The 4380-nt window shown below is 35.1% G+C and overlaps 2 protein-coding genes across 3 annotated transcripts in view; both read left to right on the top strand.

Moving 5' to 3' along the window:
• LOC108739677 (multiple epidermal growth factor-like domains protein 10) overlaps positions 1–906 on the top strand; it is a 17609-nt gene extending 16703 nt beyond the window's left edge. Inside the window, exons 9-10 of the mRNA XM_025979324.1 lie at positions 57–196; positions 726–906. Of these exons, the coding sequence (XP_025835109.1) occupies positions 57–196; positions 726–838 (253 nt within the window). The 3' untranslated portion in view covers positions 839–906. The remainder of the gene's footprint in view (positions 1–56; positions 197–725) is intronic.
• Positions 907–3455: 2549 nt separating this feature from the next.
• LOC108739678 overlaps positions 3456–4380 on the top strand; it is a 47099-nt gene continuing 46174 nt past the window's right edge. For both annotated transcript variants that reach the window (XM_018473686.1, XM_018473687.1), the window contains exon 1: positions 3456–3563. The gene's annotated coding sequence lies outside the window, so the exon portion shown is untranslated. The remainder of the gene's footprint in view (positions 3564–4380) is intronic.

Genomic DNA, 4380 nt, shown 5'->3' with positions numbered 1-4380 from the left:
ATATATATAATTTGTTTTGTAATATCATAATATAAACAATAATATGTGTTTTTTAGGAAATCGCTACTTTTGCTAACATCAATAGTGGCAAGTCTCTTGGTAGGAATTACAATTTTAATATTATTTGTTATATGGAGGCGCTACAAAAAAATTTCATACAAAATCAAAAAATCGTCATCAGATGAGGATTCAACAGGTGAGTGAACTCATCTACACACTGTAAAATTGAGAGTTGCAATATAACTAAATGCGGTACAAGCTACTGGTGTTCTCATTTATAACATACAGTACCCCGACTAGAAATTTGAGGGGGGTGCATGTAGAATCCTTAAGTGGGTAGATCACTACCTCTTGTGGGCCCCATGAGGTTGCCTTCTAGGGCCAGGAAGGGGCATATGACGCCTTGCCGCATTTGCGCATCATTAGGAATGCCGCATGTGCCCCCCGCGGGGAAAATTTATTGCTACCACATTAAAAAATTTTGGAAAAATGAACTTTATTATTATTGCAACATCAACTTGAAATCACTTTTCGAAATTAATTAATGAGGAAAATATTTTTGTTGCTGTTATCACCCCCTTGCCGGGAATCGAACCCGGGACCTTTGGCTTTACGCACCAATGCTCTGACCAACTAAGCATTGCACACCTATTACGTATTTTGTGTTAATCAGTTGCAACCAATTTTTGATTGAACGAGATTTGTCATAAAAAACTATATTTCAGATGCTACAAAATTCTGTCCCTACAATCCTAAACAATCCAATCCGCACGATGGGAAAGTGCCCACCAGTTGGTTGTACAAAAAGGGAAGTGAAACGGTAGAGTTAGTGAATTAATGAATATGTATCCACACGTAATTTTAAAGTTACTATCATTACTATTTACTATATTATACTGTACGAATTTATATGTTTATAAATTCGTACAGTATAATATAGTTTATAGTTACTATCATTACTATTTACTATATTATACTGTACGAATTTATAAACATATAAACAAAAATAATAAGAATAACGTAATAAAAGTACTGAATTTCTGGAATCTTTACTTTTGCAAATGCTGTTTTCCACCCTTATTATGAAAGAGTTTATCAAAATATACATAATGAAATGATAAATAAATAATACGAAAACACGGAATTCAACGAAAACCCAAAAGTGTTTTTCAAGGAGTACTTACAACAAAAGCTAGATTCTGTCTAAAAAGCTTAAAAAGCTATATTGTCCTTACGTAAAAGTTTGTTACATTGAAGATAATATTAAGGATGTATTTAAAATAAAATATTTCTATTTTGTTGTTCGTTGAATTTAATTTTCTAATCATTGTTTTTCTAGCCTTAAAATTTTCAAGTAAGGCGAGTTGTTGAAGAAATGTAAAACCTTAGTATTTTACCTTTATCCATTCTCTGGTTTATATGGATAAACTGGCCTGTAAAGGCAGTTATAATGACTTGTTTTTTATTTATATTTAATAACTTGTTTTTCATTTATATTTTTTTTATGTTCCATAATTCTCCGCTTTATGGCCCTCCCATATTGACCTATATACAGGTCGAACTGTAGTTAGTATCTATACCTACACATAAATGAAATTTTCAAACACACATAGGGCTAGACTTGAAGTAACAAAAATATAGTCATTGTGCTATATACATACATACATACGTAGTATTTTTATGAAGGCCAGTTAATAGTCCAGCGGCTCTACAATTTATTTTCTTTAAACACCAAAATACAATTTTAAGGCAGACTTACAAGTAGTAGACAGAGACATGCTGCAAACATACAGTTTTAACTATCTTTTTTCGAATTTCTAAATTAATCAATCGCGAATACAAAACTGATTTCCTTCATTTTATATCATTACCCGCTTTTTCCATATCTTGCCTTATATGACTTCCCAGATATCGATGACGATGACCTGGTGTTTTATTGTATGAATAAAGAGGTTGTCCCTGCGATTTGGCCCTATTCCATAGTTAGTTTTTTTGCTACAAGGCGTCAAAGTAGATCATTTTTTTCTTCAATTTTAAACATATACAACTCGATTCTGTCTTATTTGAGTTATTTCAGCATATTGCTAATTTCTGGATTTTCGCGTAGGTCCAAGTGGTCTCTGAATTTTGCCCTGTGTTTGTTTATATGAAGTTGTCTAGCGGTGATATATTCATTTCAAGTTTAAGTTGCGTGTGTCTTATCTACTAAGGGGCTCCTACACGGAGTCGGACCATCTTATTTTAGAGTTGAGCCAGGGATTTTGTTGCCTTGGGGTGCTTCCAAATGAAAGAACCATAAGTGATTGTGGGGCGAATATATACTATGTATATTCATAGCTTAGTTTCGTTTTTGAGCTTCCTGTTTCTGCAGATTAGGGGGGTAGAGGAGCCTAACTGCAGCGGTACTCTTGTTACGGAGATGTGTCTGTTGAAGTTAAGCTTTCTGTCTAGAGTAACTCCGAGGTATTTGATTTCATTCTTAAGCAGAATCTTCGTGTTAGGAGTAAAGGTAAAGGTCTAGATGATGGGTGGGATCGAAAGAGGAGGTCTCCCCACCACTGTACCATAAGTTATGGGGGTTAGATGATGGCTTCCCACCCCCAAGGGGATGGGGGTAGGGGGTTCGAAAGAGGGTGGTCACCTGAGTAAGACCCCATAAAAAATTTGCGGCGGTCTCACCCCTATAAAAAGTTATAGGGGTTCAAAATTGATTATTTTGACAATTTTTATACACTATAATTCAAATAAAATTCAATAAAAAATTATTTTCAAGCGGGTGGAGGTGGGGGATCGAAAGAGGGTGGTCACTTGAACAAAACCCGAAAACCTAACCTAACCTACCCTATTGATAAAGATATTTAAATAATGTTTTATGTAACATTCTCAATATTTTTATGTATTTTTCATTAGTTTTACCTTTGAATATTGTTTAAGAATGACTATATAAATATTTACATGTCTAGAAATGTATAAAAATTGGCATTTTTATTAACTTTGCACCCCCTAAAATTTTTATGGGGGTGAGACCACCACGAACTTTTATGGTACAGTGGTGGGGGAGACCTCCTCTTTCGAACCCCCCACCCCCTTTGGGGGTGGAGGCCATCATCTAGACCTTTACCGTTCTGGATCTTCTATTGAAACAAATTGCTTCTGTTTTGCTTTTGTTCGTTTTGATACGCCAAGCTATCAGGATTTTTGGTATTACGCACCAATGCTCTTTCATGTCCCCAGTCCCGGAAAATATTTTCTGCGTTCGCCCTCGCGTAACGCTCCTAAGGATCACTCTCTCTATTCATTTATGCAATAATTTCAGATAGTGCATCTTGAAGGATGTGGATTCTGAATAATTCTAAACACCCTGTACCGCACATCGTTTAAGTTTTGCGCAAAATCATTGACCCAAGTTCACCTGACGGCGCGATAACATGATTCGCGCAGTTATAAGCCCGGTGTCAACAATGAAGCAACTTGAGACATTGTCGATTCGATTCGGTTAGATTTTCGGTTTCTTGTGATTAAAAAAAATCGCTTTTTAACGACCAATACGACGTAGGAATAAGGTAAGAGGGTAGACGTTTGTTTCGGTTCAAATTTGGGGATTTAAAATAGGGGTGAATTTCCCAACACAATGGCATTTTCGTTTGGCTCATGTCCATATCGATCCGGCTCCACACCATCCATCCTTCTACTACAACCAACCGAAAAAGAAAAATTTTCACGCCAATTTTTCGGAATAGTTTACGTCGAAAGGTCACGTATGTGTTATACGTAGTGGGTATACTAACCCTTCGTGGGTTATTGCACCCTCCCGACGTGTTGAATAATTAGATAAGCGATTTCTTTGTAAACAATTTCGTTGAAGTGCCCAGAAGGCACTTTCAAGACGTATTAGAGTTGAGCATTTCTAACATTCCGTAGGAAGTCAAACAATAGAAATGTAACTCTTACATATAATTGCGTCGTGTCGTACCTGTCTTTTAATGAGAAAATTATCGGGTTGTTCACAATTTTAAACATAATACGGGGTTATTGTTTTAAGTGTTTTAAGTACGTTCAATGTTTATAGGGAACGAAGAGAGGTATCGTTATTGAACTTGGTACCTATATTTAAAGAAATTGGAGAATTACACTGTTAACCATTTAGTGAACTTGAATAACCTTAAACTAAAGTGATCCTCCAGAGTTCAAGTTACTTATTATAAAAGTTTGAAATTTCTGGTAGCTTTTTTTCTGTTAATAAAAATAAATTTAATCTGTTCGGTTAACGAATCTCCATAAAATGACGTGTAAAATTACAATTTTTTAAAATTTCAATAACTTTTTAACGGTTTAGTGAATCGATTTGTAATTTTTACAGGAGTTTTAGAATTGAATGAG

This window comes from Agrilus planipennis, unplaced genomic scaffold (genome assembly GCF_000699045.2).
Source record: "Agrilus planipennis isolate EAB-ADULT unplaced genomic scaffold, Apla_2.0 scaffold249, whole genome shotgun sequence".
NCBI lineage: Eukaryota > Metazoa > Arthropoda > Insecta > Coleoptera > Buprestidae > Agrilus > Agrilus planipennis.
This window is presented reverse-complemented; position numbering and strand designations above follow the sequence as displayed.